The following is a 21272-nucleotide window of genomic DNA, read 5'->3' on the forward strand; positions in this document are numbered from 1 at the left end:
TAAATGGTCTTTATTCAGGAACAGACTTTGTCTTGGTTCTGAGTCTTATTTTCACAATCTATCAATGATCTTATTTTGTTCATGAACTAGAGATGAGTCAAGGTCAAACCTCAGTCCCCTGGCTAAGACCAAAGGGTGCACAGTACTTGCCTCCTTAGACCTCTTGGTACTGCCCCACTCCTTCCACCACTCTGGATTTCTTGTCATCTCTGCTCATCTGCTGAAATAGCTCATCAGTTCTTAGACCTCAGCACTACCCACAGTGACCACGGGTACTGTCTTGTTTAATTAGCTCAATCTTTGCAATTCATAAAGTCCAGATTTCTGAGCCAATTCTACTTTAGTCAGAGGCTCTAGTACTTGACCTGCTACCTGTCTTTCAAAATGCTTGATAACTAAATATTGGTACTCTAATTGTTACTTGCATTATGGAATAAATTATGGGAATAGAACTTGTGCTTTATTCTAATTTGAGCTATTTCTGAAAAAAAAAATGCAAGTATATTTTAACTTTAGTTCATTAACAGGGGCCCTCAAATTTTGTTATATATTAGAATTATTTAGGTTATTTTTCAAAAATACAGACTCTTTGGTCCCAACATTCAGTCTGTGATGAGGTCTTGGAACCAGCATCCACAAATCACAGTATAGAAAACACAGTTCCAGAGGAGTAATCTTTCTGATCCATCCCCACTGCTACATACCTTAATACCTGCAAAAATTTCTTGGCTTTTGATGGCTAATCTTTGTACATGTGGTTTCTCCAAGAAAAAGATGAAAACAGTACAGAATATCTATAAATATAGTTAACAAATAATCATTTAGCAATAAAATTATGGAGGAAATATGTATAAGTTATTATATGTAAGTACTTAATTTTAATTTTTAGTAGATAGCACATGAGATAACAAAAATAAGTAATTTTAAAACGCTTAAAAATGAGAAAAATTCCATCTTTATAAAATATTAATTATTCAATCCTCAACAAAATTAAGTGTTGTAGACTTTGTCTTGAAGATGTATTCAAAAAGGATGTGATATCATCATCGAAAAAATGAAAATGTTTTTCCTAGACTGAAAGTATATCATTTTAAAACCCAAAAGAGACATAAAATTACAAGACTTCACTGATAATAATCAACAAATTGTGAGAAGCAGATACTCATAGTCAAGATTAATGAGTCGTCCAGTTATCATTGTAGTTGACACAATTGCCAAGGAAAAAAAAAAGAAAAAGAAAAACACAGTGCTTTATGTTATGGGGACAAAAACTACTTTTAGAAAATGATTTAAAAATTCATTTTTAACAATGCATTCATGAAAAAAAAAAACAAAAAACGTATCTATCTCCAAGTCTGAGATTTATGCCATCCATTTCTAAAAAAGAGAATGCCTGAACTGTGGTCTCCTGCTTCAGCTCCTCTTTGATTTCTTGAGAAGAAAGCCTAGACCAAGCTATGAGAAATCCCACTGAGTTGTTTGTAGGGGAAACATCAAAAGCACACCTAAAGAAAACCCTGGACATAATTGGCTCCATCACAACCTCTGGTCTTCCTGGAAGTGGTGGTGGCAATGAAGCAGACAGCTGATTTGGTGGGAGAAAATGCATAATTTGTAGTTGGGCATCTTAAGAGATAGTACTGGCTTATGGGAAAAGCTCACGAAGACTGTAACTCAGGGAATTTTAATACATTTAGAAAAATAATTATTCTCTATCAGCAAAGTAGTACATTCTTCTATTGACCCACAATCACATAAAAATTGACAGCAGATAAATTTATCAGCTTATCAAGCTTGTATCGGTGCTTGTTGAATACATCTATCCTTGAAAAGTCTAGCTCTTGAACACAAACATAATTTACCTTCTTTTAAGCTACTACCTTTTCTAAAAGATACAACAAATAAAATTCAGGTTTTCTACATTATAATTTCTTGTTCTAAAGAAAAAGTCACTATAATGTAAAATCAAATGACAACTATTTTACTCTCATAATTTACTCTTATAACTCAACTCATCATTACTCTTGCTTTCTTGAAAAAGCTATTTCATAAAAGAGTGATTATGCTGTATTAGCGAAATATACCCAGTGTTAAACAATAGTCTTATTCTTTTCATTTTTTCTGAGATTAAAAATGTTTAAAGATCCCTCTAGGAACTCAGAGAGATTTTATCTCTGGGCAGTTGCAAGATTAAATCTGGGAATCTCGAATGCTTCCAAATGAGTTTTTAATTAGTTTTGTTCTGATTTAGAGAAGAGAAAAATATCTGAGTGACAAATTTTATAAGTAGGAGTTTTATAATGTCCTAAAATTTCTACTATATATGTGTGGTAATTTTATGATAATCACAATATTAATTTTTTAGTCTTTTAATGTAGATTTTGGAAAATTCTGAGAAACAATCTAAATGTGAGGGGAAAATCTTATGCACTTTCAAATATTTGTAAATGTTATTTCATTGGATATCAGATTACAAAATCCTAATAAACGGTTTTCAAATTAATCTAAATAATAAATATTTTGTCAAACATTTTAAACATTGGGCCAAATCACTACCATATTTAGATTTGAAGAAAATAATAGACACTTTTGAGTATGTATTGATTTTTAAAAATTATGTATATGAGTAAAAATTCCTCCTTAAAGTAGAAAAAAGTCAAATTTATTTTTAAACAGAATAACTATGGAAATAATTTTTAAGAATAAAAGATGAAAACTTAAAAGTAAATAATTCATGAAAATTAAAATTTTTGAATCAATATTTTAAATAGCATCAACTAGGTGAGCTGATCATTGCTCACAACAATGTAGATCAGAGACAATTTATTAAAAGATACTTCAAGTTTTCAAGAATGACACATTGTTTCTGCTTGAAAGCACAATTATTATGGGTTTGTCAATTCTAATATTAGCATGTGCTGAATATGTTAATATATTCTCTATTTTATTATGAAGCTTTATCAGTTAGATTTGACTCAATATTTTCATTCAAATGTTACTTATCCAAATTGTGTATGATTTTGAATAGCAATTTTTTCCAGTTAATTGCATAAATATTCTGAATAACATAACAAGTTAGTTTAAATGTATTGTTTATTCAAGGGAGAAAAGTGATTTTACTATAATACATGTATATGATAAATATAATCCAAACATATTATGCAATATAATCAAATGTTTATACTTCATGGTTAATGTTACTATTGTTAGGGATTTTTTTATTTTCTTAAAAACAAATCACAGGGTCTAATTAAACTGACACTTTCAGATAAAATAAAAGCTTGTTTAAAAAATGCTAGAAAAGGGGACGAAAATCCATTTACAACTGAAATAAGGCATAGAAAAGCAACTCAAAGTATTTATTTTGAGGATTATTATAAAATCGTACTTTTTAAGACAAAACATTAATTTTTAAGGCTGGTATCTGAATATCATATGATCTATCCTGATTTGCTTTATGTCAGTAGGGTTTATTTTACCATAAAAACTGTCAACAATCCCTCATTCATTTAGAATATCTCATTGGCTAACAGGCCCCAGGAAAAGGCTGTTTCAATAAATAATTTAGATTTCTGCCCATCTTTTAAGCAGACATCATAAATTTTATTAGACAATCTACTTAGAGTGATCTGTTAAGGAATATTACAATAGGGGAATTTGTTAATATTTGAAATAACTTTAAAAACTTTATTTTAAGAAATACAGATTGAAAAGAGAAAAAAATGTGACCACAATTTACACTTTTGGCGTTTATCTTTTAAGACTTATTTGATACAAATGCAATCATTCCTGAAAGACAAAAATGAGATTGTGGTACATAATCTGATTTCTTAGCTACAATATACCATGAATATCTACTAATGTTAAAGAATGTATTACTGCATTTTAATATTGCTTATAGAACATTTTATCTTTATAGATATTGATTCAACCAGTAGTTTTTGGTTATTTGCAATTTTTTTCATATTGTTAGAAAAATGCTGTCATAAATCTTGTATTCACATGCTTCTTTAAATATTTCTCTAAGCTAAATTTTTGGAAATGGAATTGCTAGGAAAAAATACACGTGGATTTTTAAGATTATTGAGATAAATTGCCAAATTTTCTTATAAAAAGATTCAATAAATATACACACACGTCTGTAGGGTTAACATGCCCAACTCTTTGTATCTTTGTCAACTCCATTGTTATTTTTTAAAAGCACGATAAAGTGATATTTTTGATATCCACTAGACTGGGGCATTATCAAATATTAGCATAATCCTATCTAAACTAAGGCACGGAACATAAAAACCTTTTGACATTATTAGTTTATAAATACATTGTTAAGAATAAAATTTGATACTTACAAACACAGTCATCTCCAATTTCAATTTTGTCAGGATCACATGGGTATAATTTTGCATCAGATATAGCTGCAAAGGTTAAGGATAAATTGTATTTATTCAATTGAGCATAAAGATTTCTATATATCTCTATGTCTGTCTATCAGTCGATTGATCGATTGATCAATCTATCTGAGATGACAATCTATCTGAGAACTTGAATATGGTAAAAGAGAGAAACAATTTTGAATAGTCAAACTTTGAAACTGAGTGGGTGGTAGTGACATTAACAAAACGAAATTTTTTTTGAGTTTTAAAATCGTAGTAAAAATGCAAATTTTTAAATATTGAGTTAAAATTCAGTGTAAACATTTCTGTTGAGGTGATTATTTGTATTTTATGGTATTCTCTGATGTGAAAGTTTTGTTTTTATTTTTTAATAGTTGTCAATGTTTCTTAAATGAATATAGGTAAATTGTTTTTTTCCATTAAAACACCTACAGAACTTTCCACAAATATTTGGAAATATTGTTTGAAATTTTAAAAAAATTAGCTATTTTTTCAATGGCAAGAGTACTGAGAAATACCAAAAAGACATTTTTCATAATTCTCATCTTGGCCACCCAATGAAGCTGATCCATCTCTCTGGATTTTCTCCTTGCCAATGATACTCTATTAACTGATCTGTTGTTGAATGTCCTTACTAAATATACTGCTTTCAGCTACATTTAGCTGGACAGAAGACTTCTCAATGCACAGAAAATAAAATGCAGAGTTCCCTAAACATCAGGCCCTGCTGCTCATCCTAATCCTTGTCTTGTTATGCTCTCCCTTACTCTGTGAGATATACCATCTCTGTCCTGCTTTCACTCTTGTGAGAACACCATACTCTTAGCCTTAAGGCCTTTCATAAGCTGTTGTTGCTGTCTGGGGTGTTTTTGCCCTCGATCTTTATCTGACCAAGGACTGTTTACCCTCAAACTTGCAATGTCAATCTCCTGTTCTCAGAAGAGGCTTTCTCTGGTGACACCTCATTATAAATTTTATCCTTCATTCACCTCCAGTATTTTCATCTACAGTAATATAATCTTTTCATTCATACTATTAATTGCAGTTTATAATTGCTTCTATATTTCTTGCCACTGTTTAGCTGTACCTATGTTGTTTGAGATTTTCTAGTTTGAAGAGTCTAATGACCTCAGGATGGAAATATTTATAAGTGTTACTCATATAATAATTATTATTTGCAGTGTTTGCCTAGTTTAATAACACTGGTCCATAACAGTATTTCTCAGTATTTTCAGTCTTCTGTATATATAAATGAGCCCAGATAATCTACAAGAGGGGGGTTTGTTTTTTTCCAATAACCTAGTCACATATTTGCACACTCCACCTCCCTAAAACAAATAAATACCTCATTTATCAGCTTTATTCATGTCTAAGCAGTCCAAGTAAAAAAAAAATCACCATTATGTAGTTCTATTTTGAGCTCCTTGCATCTGAAGATTTAGTTCACTAGTTCTATTGAACACTGCCATTAAATATGTGCTTGTTGAGTCTCTACCTTGTTCAGAACATGAGGTCCTGACACCCTAGTAAAAAGAGAGTCTATATGTTTCAAAGAGTTAAGTCATAATTGAGTACAGAGAAAAAGAAACAAAAAAGTTTAAAATTAATTATTTATTGCGATATCCATCATGGTATGTTATGGGAACTTTCATCAAAACTAAGAAATTGACCTTAATACTCTAAAATAAATTGAAAACTCTATTTAGATTTTACCAATTTTCCACTAAAGTTCTTTTCTGTTCCAGTATCCAATCCAGGATATCATCACAATGCTTCCTTAGTCTTTTCCAATATGTGACAGTTTCTCAATCTTTTATGGTTTTCCATGATTTTGACATTTTTGAAGAATACTATTCAGGTATTTCATAGACTGTTTCTTAATTTGGATTTTTATGAATTTGTCTGAGTTTAGACTGGCTTTATAGCTTTTGAGGAAGAATACCACTAAGGAAAAGTGCCCTTGTTATTGTATATTATCAGTAGATAAATGACATCAATATACATTATGTTAACCTTCGATACTTTCACATCAACAAATATTTTTGAGGACTTTAAGATCTTGGCAAAGAATCCTAAAGAAATCTGGCCAATTTAAATCATAAATTTAGCTTTACCCTAGCTATAATAGTAAACCAAATCTCTTACTGATATTTATATTAGCTAAATACAAACTATCCAGAGAATCACACAAATACACCAACACACATAGTTCTATGATTAGCTGTTCATGTGTATTACTTATGTTTTCTTACCTTCTGCACAATGCTCCATACATCCCTGACTAGGTTGTAGTAAGTATCCAAAAAATTGTCCACAGTTTCTTACAGACACTGGGATTTGAAAAAGACAGCAGTCTTCTGTAATGCTAAGCAAAACCTGCCATGCGGCACAAGCTGTCAGTTGCTTGATCGCCCCAAGTGAAGGCACTGTTTCTGAACCTCTCAGAGACAGCCATATGGGGGCTTGTGTTCCGCAGTGGTTCATCTTTTGCATCAGAAAGAAAAGTTAAAAATCCAATTATTTTCGTACGTGGTAAATAATCAATTTTGCATTTTCTTCTAAATAATCTTTAAAATATTAAATTATTAATCATTTAAAAAAATTCATTAACTCGTACCTGTGTTATAAAAGAAAAAGTAACTATGGAATAGTAAATTTAAGGGTATATTTTTCATAATTAATATAATCTTATTCAATTTAAATACTTTTTCCCATTTGTTACATTTGTATTGTGAACAGGAGAAATTCAGTATTAGATAACAAACTGAAATAGCTGATACATTCTAAGACAAATCAATCTGAAGTCATTTTAACATATAATATAAAGATAAACTGATCCTGGAGATTTCTTGAAAAATTGCTGAAAATAGTATATGTAAGAAGTTAATATAAAGTTCAGGAGGTATCAAAAAATCAGGAGAGAAGGAAACAATTGTTCAAAATCTAGAGAAAATAATAGGTTGGCAATTTGGGAGTAATGAAGTTAAAGCCTCACTTAAGGCCAATTATCCGAATCATTTCCAGATGGACAATAGAAAAGTAACCCAGAAAAATAAGAAGAGACTATATATGATTTAAGAAGGATCGAGACACTTACTAAATGCATAACCCGGGGCAAGGCACTCAACATGTTTTGCTTTTTTATTAGGTGGATTGTAGTATCCACCTCATAGTGCTGTAGTGAAGTATAAATAAAAGAACTTATACAACTTCTACATGGCAATGACTCAATCATTGTAAACCAGATTATAATTATGAATATTATATTAATATCAATTATAATAAATAATATGATATATAATTATATATGTTATATAATTACATTATATGATTGATATATAATTACATAATGTTTCTATTATATAATAATGGTTAATATTAAACTTAATATTTTCATGCTTATAAACAAAGAAAATAGAAAAAGATAGTTATGATTAAATAATAATTTAAAAATAAGACAAATAAAAGTTAAATAAGAAGAAAACAAATAGCATTATACTTAATATATTACATTATATATTTATTGTCGCATTATTATATTTTTTATTTCATTTTAGCCAGTAATAATATCCATTTAATAATTCTAAGATCACAAATAGAAAAAATAGACGGACATATAGTTCAAAGAATACATGAAAATAGTCAATATTAGAAGAGGTATTTTTATCCATTGCTACTGGACATTTTTTAGCATTATATTTTTAAGAAACAACTTAACTGTGTATATTAAAATTCTCAAAAAGACATGAACCTTCACTAATTTTACTTATAAAAATTAATATTACCAAATACACTAAAATATAACAATGACTTATATGCGTATTTGCTAATTGCAGAATTACTTATAGTAAAAGCTTGAATGTGCACACATATGGTAGGATTTAAATAAATATGGTATATACATATGACAAAATATTATTTTCAAACAGATATCAAAAAAAATTTTTGATAGAAAAATGTTAATGCTATAACTATAACTGAAGAAAACATGTTATGCAAGTGAACATATAGCATGAATCTTACAAAACAATATAAATAAGAGGGCACAATAGCAAAATGTTAATGGTAGTGTGAGTGTATGGGTGGATTATGAATGAATGTTATGCTATTACCTGTTCTTTTCTAAGTTTTCTATAATGCACATGAATTACTTTAAACATTATAAATAGAAATTTATTTATACACATTTTGTATTATCTTGTGGACTAAAAGAAAATTCTATCAATTCTCCAGCTGAATGGTAAAAGCTTCGTTTCAAGAGGGCATGATAGAATGGGAACAGGGAATACTTCTCCAGGGAGAACAAAATAACCATGTATTATCTGACCTCTAGGAAAAGAGCCAGGGAAAAAAGCCAGTTTACCACTTTACGTTTACATTTTTATGAGGTTCTAGAATCAAATATAGTTAATTTAGCCTAAATAAATAAATAAATAAACCCCACAAATGTTTAAGGACATAGTGAATTACTTCTAATTTTCTCAAATTTTACTTTTAAACTCTGATTTTTTAAAAGTTTATTACAAAAGAAATGTCATAAGAGTGATAAGCAAATAAACCACAAAGAGAAAAAAAGACAGCTACCATGTCACAACTTAAAAATTAAACACTTAAAATTAGGATATTTTTCTTGAGTTTTTTTTAGTTACATGTTTAAAAGGGAACATAATTTCTGCTTCTACATAATCCTCAAAATGTGGGTAACGATAAGGAAAATGAGACTTCTATTTATGACTGGCAAAAACTGAAGCAGGTTTTCAGGTTACTTGTGGTTAAGTACATGAGCCCTGGAGAATGACAGCTGTGATAAAAACTTGGGTTGGTTGACCTGCTAGCTGGGTGACTCTAGATATGTTTCCTGCACTGTATGTTGGAAGTAAATGATGAAAGACTGGATTCTAGAGTTGTAAAAATTATATAAGATACTATATGTAAAAGCGCTTGGTGGACTGCATGAGCATAACATTAACTATTACTATTATTATTATATAATACATGAGAATACTCCTTTAGATTAATTTAATCTTGATAACAATATCAAAATAATATTTCAGTGTGGGAAATAAATTGGTTGTAACAAGTCTCAATCTTTATATGAAAAAATACATAAGAAAAAAGTACATGTAGTTCTTAGTGAGTTGAAATACCTCGACACATTTGGTTGGCATCTCGGCAGGTCTGTCAAAGATGAGAAATTGAAATCATCCAGGAGCTAGGGAATGGTCATATATCAGGTCTTGAATGGCTGACTGCTGGAGGTACAATGAGTCGAAATGGATATTCGATAAGGGCTCTGAAGTAACTGGTGTCCCCCAGGAGAGCACTCCTGAGGTAGAATGAAAAGATAGGTGTCTTTATATATGCACTTTCTTTGTTCAGATAGTTTAGTACTCAATTAAAATTGATTTCCAAAACAAATAAATCACATCCACCCACAATGGCACATAAAGACCACTTGAAATGTCAGTGTCTCTTAGTAAGTCAAAGATGACTTAGCTTGCACTGTTCATAAATACAGTAAACCAATCAATAAACTCTTTAGAATGTATTTTCGAGGTGCCTAAGCTTCGAGAACTTTATTTTCATTTAATTTGGACAAAGCAATATTGCTGATTGACACTGAGTTAGGATGTGTTTAGTCCTACCATCTAAAGTCACAGGCCCTACAAAGATTCCTCTTGAGAATGGTCTTCCAGATTTGAATGCCATTATTGATCCTCTATGACCTACTTTCCTCTACAGTAGCCACATGTCCCGCTATAATCCCAACTCTTCCAAGTCCTAGAGTACAACACATTAAACCGATATCTTAATTCCAATCTAATTTTTGTAAAATACCCTCCTACTGAAGTTCCCTGCATTCTTTAGTACAGGAAAGAATATAAAGTTTTTAAATACAACTTTTTTTTTTAAGGTAAAGTATTGAAATTCATTTTTATTAGTAAGCACAGGAAAAGGATTGGGGAGGAGGGGAATAGTTTGGAAGGAGAACCAAAAGAAGACCAGAGAGAAGGAGAGAGTTCTGTAGTTTTTTTAGGGAAACCACTTTCTGAGCAGCAGTTGGCCTAGAAGATACTTTCTCTGTCAAATCCATAGAGGCAGAACATAAAGCTCCTTTTCCTAGCATAAGGGAGGCAGTGAAAACAAAATGATCTTAGAAATACAGCTCTTGTTTGAGGCTCCTGACTCGCAAAACAAGAAACACAAGGCAGTGTCCTTATTCGAATACCACAGTATCTTGTTGACGCAGTAGATAAACAATCTCTAAATATTATATTTGTTGAAAAAAACACTAATAATAAGATAATATCTATAAAATAGAAATGTGAAATAAAAAATTCAATCATTACTAAAGTACCTCACTGTGAAAAAAAAATTTAACTGAAAAAAATTAAAACATTTATTACATAATTTTAGGTTAAAAAAAGTGTTTATAAACCAAAATCAATTTCTGAACTTAATAAGGAGCACAAAAAAAAACTAGAGATATTAATTTGTAAGCCTTTTTCACAAGTGTAGCTTATAAAATTGTCATCATTTCTTTAGCTTTTTATTTTATTGCTTGTAATTATAGCAATTAAACTGTACAAAAGACATTGTTTTGCAAGATAAAAGATCTCCCTAAAGAACTTTTTTAGTAAAATATTTTTAAAAGGCCCTTCTTCCTTTTATCTCTTGGTCCACCAGATTTAAATTTCCCAAGAAGAATTTATCCTAAAAGTCTCAATCTATCAACAATAAATATTTTGTGTGTGGATAGAAATCAGGGATGTGCTGTCATTTCATCTAATTTTTAGGTAACTCAAAGATCTTGTCAATATCAGAACATTGTACCTGGCTAGAAAATAAGCAAAATATTTTTAAAAAGATTACTAGCGAGGTTTACATGAATTATCGAAATGTTGTTGTTTTTTTTAATCTCTTCTTTGAATAGAATTTTATATCAGGGAAAAAAGTTAATAACTTCTTTTTTATTCTGTGCAGTATTTCTCCTTCCTAAGTGCTTCTATAGTTCTCACATGTCTTCTGATTTTGCTGCTTTGAAGAATTATTTTCTAATCCAAAGCTACAGATATAACAAATGTAGTAATCACAGTGTGACATCAATAATACTACAGAAGTGCATAATATTTAAACAGGAATTTTTATTTATTTTTATTTAATGTTTATTTTAGAGGAAAATTCTTAATTCATATACTTAATAATAGATCATATTTTATATTAGTTATGTCTTAATTCCTCCTTCCTCAAATTTGTCTCTTAAAATATTCATGGTCTGTGGAGAAAAATTTAAAAATTTTACTAGTACAAATAAGGCACACTCTTAAAAACCTCATTATAATCTTAATTCTAAAATGTATGCTATAGGTAACTAAATGAGAATTATAAGGATGATTTGGGCTCCCATTTGAAAATTTAAGGGTTTGGCTCCTCGAGTAGTTAAAAGAATAGGTTTACAGGCCCATCTCACCTGTCACTCAATTTCATAGTATGAATAGTGTGCAGAGCTTTCTAGCAAACTCCTAATCTAACTTTCCCTCAAAATAAAAGTATATGTAAAATATACATTAAAATTTACATTTCTATTTGTTCTGCTTCCCAAGAAAACTTAAAGCAGCTAAGTAATATATAATAGAGTCTGCAATACTTGGATTTTAAATACTTTGAGAGAATGTGTCAAGTTATGAATATAATAGATACGTAATGGAAAACAATATACAAATGGTTTTCTAGTTTTGTTTGTAGATATTAGGTAGTTTGTATTAGATTGCTTTCTGGTTTAATGCAATGGCCAAGACTAACATTCTTTAAGAGTCATAAATGGTTGACAAACAAATGTGTTAAACTAAATAAATCATTGTAATTTTAAGAGATAAATATGCTTAACACCTGAATATAGGAACTTTATATCTGAGTTTGTAATGATAAAACTTTTGGTATATTGCTCTATGGGAATTTCAGATACTTGTGAATTTTAAAAATCTTACAACTTCTCCAAAGATGTAGGAAAAAGAAAAACCACCTTTGAGTTCCAAATTCAAGGATAAATAAGTAATTAATAATTAAGCTTTCTACAGCCATGCCACCCCTGAACAAGCCCAATCCTGTCTGATCTCAGAAGCTAAGCAGGGTAGCACCTGGTTAGTACTTGGATGGAAGACCACCTAGGAGGAGTAGGTGCTGTAGGCATAAAAAATAAAAAATAAGGGATTGTAAGCTGACAAGCTGACAAGGTCCTTACAATCTATGAGGTCAATCAAGAGTTGCCTCGCCTAAAAAAAAAAAAAAAATTAAACTTCTGACATTTAAAACAGAATTATGTGTTCTGCAACAATACAAAAGGCTGAAAAGCAAGGTCACATAGAAAGTGATTGGTTGGTTAAATCTCTTTACTTTGCCCTCTTTTATGTATCAAGAGTCACAAACTGAATTCCTTTTGAAGAGAATACAAATTAATTGAATGTAAAATAGAAGAAAAATAAAATATGCAAACAGCAATCACAAGAAAATGGGATTGGCTATACTAATAACAGACAAAAAAAATGTAAGACAAAAACTATTACTGGAGATAAGAAGAGATTTTATAATAATAAAGGTTTCAATCCATTAGGAAGATATTAAATTATAAACATATATGCACTTAATAACAAAGCATCAAAATATATCAAGCAAAATTTGACAGAAGCAAAGGCGAATTCATATTTCAGCAGTAATAGTTGGGGACGTCAATACTCTGCTTTCAGTATGAAAAGGAAATAGAGCTGAAACAACACTTTAAACCACCGTAAACTAACGGATATCTACAGAGCACTTCTCCCAACAACAGCGGGATATAAATGCTTTTAAAGTGTACTTGGAGCATTCTTCAGGATAAACAATACACTGGATCATAGGACAAACCTCGATAAATTTAAAAAGATAGAAATCATACAAAGTATATTTTCTGACCACAATGGAATGAAATTATAAATCAACAGCAGAAAGAAATTTAAGAAATTCACAAATATGTGGAAATTAAACAGCCTAATAATGAAGGAAAAAAAAAAAAAGAAATGAGACTATACTTTGAGAAGAATTAAAATAAAGGTAAAACACCAAAATTTATGGCATACTGCTAAAGTAGTGCATAAAGATATATATGCCTATATTAAAAAAGAAAAAGATCTCAGTATAATAAACCTTGTACCATAAGACACTGGAAAAAGAAGAATATACTATACCTAAAAGCAGCAGCAGAATAGAAATTTTAAAGATTATAGACGAAATTAATGAAATTGAGAACAGAAACACAATAGAGAAAATCAATGAAACAAAAAGCTGATTCTTTGAAAAAAAAAGTCAACAAAATGGTTATACCTCTGACTATAAGATTTACTAAGGAAAAAAGAGAGAAGACTCACTAGAGTCAGAAATGAAATAGGGGACACCATTACAGATCTTATTAAGGAATACAATTATAGTTATATGCCAATATCTTAAATGAGATTAAAAAATTCGTTAAAAAGACACAAACTATAAAACTGACTCAAGAAAAACAATCTAAATAGATTTATATCACATAAAAAGATCAAATCAGTAACAAAACAAAATAAAACAAACAACACTCAAACAGATAAGATCAGGTTTAGATGGCATCTAAGCTGCATTCTACCAAACATATAAAGAATAATACTAATTCTTTATAAACACTTCCAAAAACATAGAAAAGAAGAGGAAAAACTTCCAGATTTATTCTGAGCTCAGTATTACCCTGATACCAAAGCCAGAAAAAGATATCACAAGAAAAAAGACTACAGGCCAATCTATCTTTTGAATATAGACACAAAAGTCTTCAGCAAAATACTAGCAAACCAAATCTAGAAATAAAGCTGAAGAATTATGAACCAAGACCCAGTAGGATTTATCTCATTCATGCAAGGTTGGTTTAACATCCCAAAATGAATTAATGTAATATACTGCATTAATAAAATAAAAAAAAACAAAATCCACATGTGCTTCTCAATACACAAGAAAAAATCACTTGAAACATCCTTTTTAAGATAAGAAATACTCAACAAACCAGGAATAGAAGAGAACTTCCTCAATCTGATAAGAGGAATCTGTAAAAGAAGCTGCATCATACTTGATGAAGAAATACTAGATGCTCTCACATAAGATCAGGAATGAGAGACAAGGATGTTCACGCTCACTTCTATTTAACATTGTACTGCAGATTCTAACCAGGACAACTAGACAAGATAAATAAATAAAAGCTATACAGATTGGAAAAGAAGTAAGATTATCTTTATTTACAGGTGACATAATTTTTTTATGTGTAAAATATTAAGGAATCCACTAAAAAAACAACAAAATATTAGAACTAATAAACAGATTTAGCAAGATTTCAGGATATAAAATCGGGATACAAAATTTAGTTCGATTCTTTTTTTAACTTGCATACCATACAATTCACCATTTCTAAGTATAGAAGTTAGTGGTTTTTAGCATATTTATAATGTTGAACAACCAACACCACAATCAATTTAAGATATTTTCATCACCGCTCAGTAGCACCTGTGTGATTAGCAGTCACTTCATATTTCCCTCTGCCTCCACCACTGGCAACCACTGATCTTTCTGTCTCTATGGATTTGCCTAGTCTAGACGTTTGGTCTAAATGGAATCATATAGTATGTGGCATTTTGTGTCTGGTTTTACCACATTTTCAAGGTTTATCCATGTTGTAGTACTTAGTCCTTTTGGTCAAATCGTAGTCTAGTGGATATGCCAGAGTTTGCTTATCCATTCATCATTTGATGAGCATTTGTGTTGTTTTTATAATTTGGCTACTATGAACAACGCTGCAATGGACTTTCATGTATACATGTTTGTTTGAACATATGTTATCTCATTCACCAGAGGTGGTAGAGGTAGCCCATTTGATCTAGAGCCATCTTACATGGGTTAAAGTCCTGCTCTGCCAGTAATAATGTATGACTTTGGGCAAATGGCCTACAATATATGAGACTCAGTTTCCTCACTTGTAAAATTAGGGTAATAATAGTATTTATCTTGTGGGATTATTGTGAGAATTAAATGATTTAATGTATATAATGCATTTTAAAGTGCTTAAAATAATATCCTGCACATAGTGCTTTATATATTTGTTATCTTAAAATAATCTTGCAAAATTATTACCTTTCCTATTTCACAGATGAAGAAACTGGGAGCTGCCCAAGGTTTTTGAGTCTTAGGGTTATATTCTTATGCATATGGAATGAATAGCCTAAAAATAAAATTAAGAGAACAATTCCATTTACAATAACTTCAAGAGAGCAAAATACTTAGAATAAATTCACAAAATTAGCCCAAAACGTATACTCTGAATATAACAAACATTGTTGAAAGAAATTCAAGATCTAAGTAAATGGAACTATATCCATGTTCATGGATAGGAAGACTTAATGTTAAGATGGCAATACTTCCCAGATTGACATGCAAATTCATCACAATCCTCACCAGATTATCATCTGACTCTTTTGTAGAAAATGACAAGCTAATTCTAAAATTTGCATGGAATTTTAAGGAACCCAGAATAGCTAAACCGATCTTGAAAAAGAAGAAAATTAGAGAACTTACTTTTTCCATTTCAAAATTTACTACAAAGCAGCTGTAATCAAGACAGTGTATTCCAGCTTAAGAATGGACACAGATTGATGAATAAAATTGAGAGTCCAGAAATGGTTTTTCAACTGATTTTTGACATAGGTGCCAAGACCATTTATGGGAGAAGGACAGTCCATTCAGCAAATGATGCTAGGGAAACTGCATATCAACACGTAAAAATAAATGAAGTTGGACCCTTACATTATGCCATATATAAAAATTTACTCAAAATGGATCTAAGGTCAAAATATAAGAGCTAAAACTATAAAACTCTTAGAAAAAATACTGGGATAAATTTTCATAATTTTAAATTTGGCAAGATTTCAGGATATGACAACAAACATTAGCAACAAAATAAAAAGTAAATTGGACTTCATCAAAATTAAAAACTTCTGAGCTTCAAAGAACATTATGTAGAAAGTGAGAAGAAACCCCACATAATGGGAGAAAATAACTGCAAATCACATACCCGATAAGAGAAGTATATGTAGAATACACAAATAACTCATGTAACTCAAAAACAAAAAGGCCAACAACCCAATTCAAAAATTGTTAAAGGATCTGAGTAGATATTTCCCCAAAGAAGATATACATATATTTGATAAAAAAAACATGAAAAAACCTTGACATCATTAGCCACCAGGCAAATGCAATCAATCCACAATGAGATGTCACTTCATATCGACTAGAATGGCTAGAATCAAAATCTCAAATAATAAATGTTGACATGGATGTGGATAAATTGCAACAGTCATATACTACTGGAGTATAAAGCATTACAGCCACTGTGGAAGATATTCTAGCTGTTCCTCAAATATTTAAACAGTTAACTCTATGATCCAGTAACTTACTCCTAAGTATATACCTAAGAGAAATGAAAACAAGTTCATAACAAAACTGTACCCAGCTGTTTAGACCAGCATTATTTATAATAGCCAAAAGGTGGAAACAACCCAAATGTTCATCAACTGATGAATGTAAATACAAAACATGGTATATACTAACAATGGGAGATTATTCCATCATGAAATGAGAAGAAGTACTAATACATGCTACAGTATGGATGAACCTTGAAAACATTATGCTAAGTGAAGTTAGTCACAAAAGAAAATCTATTACATGATTTCATTTATATAAAATATCCAGAATAGGCAAATCTATAGAGTAGAAAGTAGATTAGTGATTAGAAGTTATGAACTTTACCATGATATGAGTTTAGAACCTGGTAAGGGTTAATATTCGCCTGCCATAGGGAGAGTACAAGACTATCATATAGAGGCAGGAAGGGCTCATGTGATTTATAGTAAACATTGAAGCAAAGCCCTTTATAAATATTGGTTATTTTTTCTTGGAATAATTTAATTGTAATAAATGTGTATTTAATATTATCACATGTACTTTTAACAGTTCTTTGTGAAGATCTAGTAAATCTTTAAGTAAATCAAAGAAAGCACAGACTAATGAAACCTGTTAAGGTGTATCATTTCAGGAAATGATAAATTAGTTTTCAATCTTTTAAGTTTACCTTAAAATACGGTAAGTTTACCTTAGTAATAGATTGAATCAGCAGGATGATAAAATAAAATTATAACATAAGCAGTTATAAATGTTGCACATATTTTTTCAAGTTGCAGGTAGTGGTACACAGATCAGATTTATTTCCGAAAAATATAGGAAACTTACAGTATAAGAACAAATCATCTTTCATTTAATGTTCTCACATGTATGAGACAAAAACAGTCAGAAAGAGCTAATGAATGTTATTTTGTTCTAACTTCATTGTATTTTAAACTTTTTTTGTCGTGGATTAAAGAAGTGAGAGGGGCGCTGTTCTCTCCATAGAGATCTCTTTTGTAGTAGGAAAATGAATTCTAACAGATATACCAAAAAAAAAATTCACAAAACTTAACATTGATTTATTGTAAGAATAAAATGTTCATCAATCATTTCTGGCAGTAGGGTGGGAATGGGGTAGAAACCGTGCAGTTCGGAACTGAAGTCTTAGAGTAATTCGGCTCCACTGCGGCTAGGATACCTGACATATTCAGCAAACGTTCTTATGGTAAATTACAGGGACCTTAAAGAGCAGGATATCAGCAGGAAAGGGAACAAAAACAGGACAGAGTCTTAAAGCAGAAGAAAAGGAGGCAACAATCGCTTGTGAGCTAAGGAAAACTAAAGAGCACCAAGGCTGTAAAGTGACCATTCAAAGACAGCAGTAGGACACAGAGGCCAGTGAGGGACAAATATCAGATGCGGCCATACAGTAGGGACTCTCTACGTGTCATCCCGGACGTCAGCCCCCTTTACCCAAAGTCCCAGGTGACGCCTCTGCACTCTCGTCCGCTAGCGCCCTACCTCGCCGATCTCTCCCTGGGGCCAGCAGCATCAGTGCCAGTGCCAGCGCACAAACTTTGTCAGGCATCGCTGCTGTCACAGGAGGGAATGAAGGCGTCGCTGAGCCTGGCCCATGGGTGCAAGGAAGATAGGGCCACCGCAGCCTCTCAGCCCTCGAATCACAGGACTTTCTCAATCCACTCCCGCTGATTTTCAAGGTCGCTGCCTGTTCTCGCTCTTGGACGCAGCGCAGTGGTCCTTTCCAGGGACAGCGACACAAGTCTGGTGACTCCGCCCTCCCAACCCTCCGCCTGCTTGCAAGGAGGCCATGCCCACCTTGTCCCAGGAGAGGGCAGTACTCTCTGCAGGTCCTGTTGTGGCACCTTTGATGTCAGCAGCAGTCGCACATCCAGGGATCAAGTGCCCAGATACAGCTTGGCACCTTGAGTCTCAATGTTCTAACAAAGTCTTTAAGAAAACGTAATGATCCCAGAAACTGTTTACATGCACTCTCAATAAAGAAGCCTTGAAAAGTTCTGTTGAAAGTGGCAGTGCCCTGATCATAACTGCAGATAGATTTTTAACCCAATAACCGGAGTTGCTTGCTTGCTCCCCCAAGGATCACATGCTTCTCAGAAGTTGCTCCTGCCACCTCAGGCCTTAGAGACGAAGGATGGGAGGAGGGAGAAGAGATTAATGTTGAAATGGTAGTCATTCTCTTCCTCTATCTCTATGACATGTTTTCAAAAGTGAATGGGGGGACATTAGACTTTGTCCAAACACATGAGGTCGGTCATTGCATATTTGCTGATGATTCCCAGAGCTTTGCTGTCTAGTAGTGGCCCAGTTACCCAGGATTCTTCAGCACATGGTTACATGACTCCCAAGGTTGCTCTGGGGATGGTCTCCAATCAGAAGTTATCTTCAGATGTGAGATTGCCTCTGCAGAAGGAATCCCCACCCCACAACCCCCCACATACTTTTTTAAAAAACCTATTCTACCACCTTTTTTTATGTTATTAAATGAAACCTCACTTTTCTAGTTTTTCTTTGGCAGTCTCAGTTCTCGAGTCCCCTTATCCATCATGCTGGACTTTGCGCTCAAAACCTATTCCTGAGGAGAAAGAAGAAACTGATCAACAGAAGGCAGTCCTCCTGGGTGCCAGGGTTCAGGACACAGTTCCACCTATAGATTTGGAAGACTGAGGCTTGGACTAGGCATGTTGATAAAGACAGGAGGTGCCCAAACGCATAAAAAAGATCTTTTAAAATTCATTTATAATTTTTGTTATTTGAAAGAGAAATTACCATTCAAAACCTGTATTCAAAAGTAAAAAAATCATTTGTGGTACAAAACTGGTATAGAGTCCCCTTTAATATGCAGAGGAGGCACCCAATCTTCTAGAACAAAAATGAATTAAAACTTTGGTGGGAGCGGGCAGTTGGTATTCATCTTAAAGTCTAATTGTGGAAGAACAATTTAATATAAACAGGATGAAATCACAGAGATTTTTAGTGTATGTCTTTTGCTTCAGCTTATAAAGCCTATTTGAAATAAAGTAATGGCTATAATCAGGATTAAATCTTAACGGGTTGTTTGTAAATTCATTGTTCAATAATATCTGTAAAAATGCCATCAACTTTTATATTTTCTTGGAGGACATCACTTACCTAACTTCTAACAAAAGATGAGCATGCAGTTTAAATTATAGTAGGTCTCATTTTTCCCTTCCATTTTTGATTGATGAATATCAGTTAATGAGGTTACAATAGACTTGTAACAAAGAACCAGTTTTCCTCCATAAAAGTGAGTTGAGCCGGAAAAAAAAACTTAAAAAACAAAATTAAGAAATTGTTTTTCAAATCTCAGTGGAAATTTTATGTAAACTAGTTTTGGGTCTGCAAGAATATACTGATTAAAAATTAGTTATAGGACAGTGTGAAAAGCAAAAAGTAATTTAAATGATGTTTTAGCATATCTAATGAGGTTCGTGAAAAATTGGTATATAATTCAAAATTTTTAACTTTTATTTTTGAAAAGGAGAAAAACAATAGATGCATAGTATTCTAATTATGAATACCAATGATTCTTGTGAAATGCAGTAAATATCGACAAGAGAGAAATAACATAGATGGTCTGAGGGAAGATGAAAAGAGTACAATATAAGTTGAATGAAAAGAAAAGCCTGTCAAAAGAAGATTTCAAATGATGATTTCCTTGTATAAGGAAATAACTCAGCTCTTATCAGATCCATTTTTGAAGTGATGGTGAACTTGTCTGGGTGAATACCCCAATTTCAAGGCAAGAAAAACATAGTGCTTAAGTGCACAAATCCTGAGGTCAAGACACCTGGGTTCTAATCTTAGGTCTGCTACCTCTTTACTAGCTGTGTAACCTTAGATGGCACACTTAACCCCTCTTAACCTCATTTTTCTTACAGTGAGAATGATGGTAATAATAACTACTCAATAGTTTAAGAAACAAAGGTGCGTGTATGGTGGGGGCGAGTACAGAGGAGAGGTCTGCAGAAAGAGCACTTAGATAAGTGTCTGGCACAGAATACATAACATGAACGTATATAATAATTTACTGTTAGAAAAACAAAGGTGCAATACTATATAATTATGCTTTTTTATAACATTTTTATATAAAGGTATATCATTTTTCAGCATGATCCTACTACAGTGTGCAGTATAATTTGGAGTACCTTAATTGAAAAACAGATTTATATAAATTTCTTTGACACATCTTTTTTTTTTTTTTTTGAAGGGAGGATTGATAGAAATACTATCAGGGAAGAAGATGGTGTCACCAAATCAATACTTGAGCTTCACAGATTAATGTATTGGCTCTGAGTTTATATTCAGAATATCATCGCTCCCAGACAGAGACAC

The 21272-nt window shown here is 31.8% G+C and overlaps 1 protein-coding gene across 1 annotated transcript in view; it reads right to left on the reverse strand.

Annotated features, from left to right (window-relative positions):
- The window catches only part of VWDE (von Willebrand factor D and EGF domains), a 76356-nt gene that overhangs the window by 47881 nt on the left and 7203 nt on the right, over positions 1–21272 (reverse strand). The window contains 8 exon segments of the mRNA XM_039862057.1: positions 705–794; positions 1340–1592; positions 4352–4415; positions 6647–6878; positions 9542–9675; positions 9678–9720; positions 16892–16905; positions 18351–18760. Of these exon segments, the coding sequence (XP_039717991.1) occupies positions 705–794; positions 1340–1592; positions 4352–4415; positions 6647–6878; positions 9542–9675; positions 9678–9720; positions 16892–16905; positions 18351–18760 (1240 nt within the window).

This window comes from Pteropus medius, unplaced genomic scaffold (assembly GCF_902729225.1).
Source record: "Pteropus medius unplaced genomic scaffold, Ma_sr-lr_union100, whole genome shotgun sequence".
Lineage (NCBI taxonomy): Eukaryota > Metazoa > Chordata > Mammalia > Chiroptera > Pteropodidae > Pteropus > Pteropus medius.